This window comes from Sinocyclocheilus anshuiensis, unplaced genomic scaffold, assembly GCF_001515605.1.
Source record: "Sinocyclocheilus anshuiensis isolate Anshui unplaced genomic scaffold, SAMN03320099.WGS_v1.1 scaffold124, whole genome shotgun sequence".
NCBI lineage: Eukaryota > Metazoa > Chordata > Actinopteri > Cypriniformes > Cyprinidae > Sinocyclocheilus > Sinocyclocheilus anshuiensis.
Genome location: NW_015554082.1, coordinates 914,849 through 917,001, shown reverse-complemented (window position 1 = coordinate 917,001; position 2,153 = coordinate 914,849). Strand labels below are relative to the sequence as shown.

Here is a 2,153-nt window from a genome sequence, read left to right as displayed (position 1 = left end):
AGTGCATTTTCATTTAGTTTAAATTGATATACCAAAACAACAAAATGAAAAAAAACTAATTGCTAAAACTTTACTTTAAAATTCAAATGAAAAATAATTAAAAAACTCAAAATATAATACTATCTCAGTGATACTAAAATTGTATATGCGTAAGTCAAAATGTCCAGTATATTGGACATTATAAGTGACAAATAAATAAATAAATAAAATAAATAAATAATAATAATAATTAACACTTTTCATAACTAAACATTGTTTGGAGCAAGATAATATGATGGACGCAATGTTTATTTTCATAAGGAATCTTTATTTTGCATCTTTGTGTGCCCTGTCTTTTCTTGTCTAACCCCATCTTACATCGTCTCCCTCTTTCTCTCTTCCTCTCAAATAATTTGTATAATGCACCATAAAGATACATTTAAAACAAAAACAGATCTCTCTAACCTCTCCCAGGCCTTTACAAAAATATCTTGGCACAGTGCTTCAGTTCGTGCACTCAAGTGCTGTGTGGCCTCGCTGGTGTAAAAAGTAGCTCTTTGCTGCATCTGAGACCGTGCTAGTCAGATTACGGCAGAAAACCAAAAAGCTTTCATGTGTTAATGGTGTTTTAAATAAATATGCCTTGGTGTGCTTGCTGTGCACAATAAAGGGAACTGTATGAAGAATTTATCCCACTGTCACGAAAGACCTTTTACGTCTCTGGCATTTATGAAATCTGTTAAATTTGGATTGACTTTCAAGTGATGCAACCTGGTGATAAAATTATCTTGGTAGAAATCTTTGCAATGTTGCTGAATATATTCTGCATGAATCTTTAAATGCAGTAAGTGGAATCTGTTATTTTTCTATTTTACCCCTTATTAATGTCCACGGCTTTAAAATGAAATGTTTAAGTGCAAATCGATATAATGTTTAGGTGACCATATATAGCTGATCATGTAGTGTATTTTAGGGAAAAGCAATGTAAAATGCCCCATTCAAAATTACTACTCTGAATCAAACTCACCAGGCTGCTGCATGATTCATTGTCTGGTACTCAAATTTGCTTATTTTGTCCTTTTTCAGGTTGTCTGTTACCCTCTCTTGTCCACTGGACTTGACTCTCTTCCCCATGGACACCCAGCGATGCAAAATGCAGCTTGAGAGCTGTACGTGAATATGAATACAATCATTTATAAGTATTTGATGTGATGTGAAAACAATAAAAGGTTCCTAGTGTCATAAAGAACTTGAAAATATGAAGGGATATATACAGTAAAATCTGTCACTAGACCTAAAAAGAGTAATGAAAATTTGTACGATTTTAAGAAAAGTGCAATATCTTAAAGGGGTCATATGACGTTGCTAAAAAAATTATTTTGTGTATTTGGTGTAATGAAATGTGTTTATGCGGTTTAAGGTTAAAAAAACACATTATTTTCCACATACTATATATTATTGTTGCTCCCCTATGCCCTGCCTTTCTGAAACACGTTGATTTTTACAAAGCTCATCGTTCTGAAAAGCGAGGTGTGCTGTGATTGGCCAGCTATCCAGTGCGTTGTGATTGGCCGAATGCCTCAAGCGTGTTGTTACGCCCCTTACCATATGATGCCGTGTCCCGGCGCGACGAGACAAAACCAATAAAACCCATTATAAACGAGGCATTTGTTGCATCCAGTGGGGACATAATTAAGAATTATAATGACTTATACTGTCTTTTTACGCGTTGCGTTGCATCACGCCACGTAAACATAAAACCATGTCTGCATTTGTGATCGGAGAAATGACAAACAACAAGCGCTACTGTACACTGCTCAAATCTCACGTTTGAATCATTAGTAGCAAATCCTTTAAATATGAAAGCGTACTTTGAGTCAGCATTATTTGTCAGAACACCGGCATTGTAGGCTACTCTCCCAGGAAACAGTCCTCGTACTCCGTAAAATGCATTGCAAACAGCTGAATATTTGGTTTGAACTGTTCTGGAACAGTGTTGTAAATTTCTAGTTGTGTCCTCTTTTGGAAGACCAAACAAAGTAGTTTCGCTTTCACAACTAAACACACAGTGTCTCCACAACATGGCGGCGGCAGCAACAGCGAGAAGTTATGCCTTCTTTCTTTGCGTGAACATTTGGGCGGCGTTATGCAAATCTTCCCACATTGTGATGTAG

General features: G+C 36.0%; 1 protein-coding gene across 3 annotated transcripts in view; it reads left to right on the top strand.

The window, feature by feature from the left end:
- glrbb (glycine receptor, beta b) overlaps nt 1-2,153 on the top strand; it is a 37,129-nt gene that overhangs the window by 27,586 nt on the left and 7,390 nt on the right. For all 3 annotated transcript variants that reach the window (XM_016461186.1, XM_016461183.1, XM_016461185.1), the window contains exon 6: nt 1,066-1,148. In XM_016461186.1, coding sequence (XP_016316672.1) covers nt 1,066-1,148 — 83 coding nt within the window. The remainder of the gene's footprint in view (nt 1-1,065; nt 1,149-2,153) is intronic.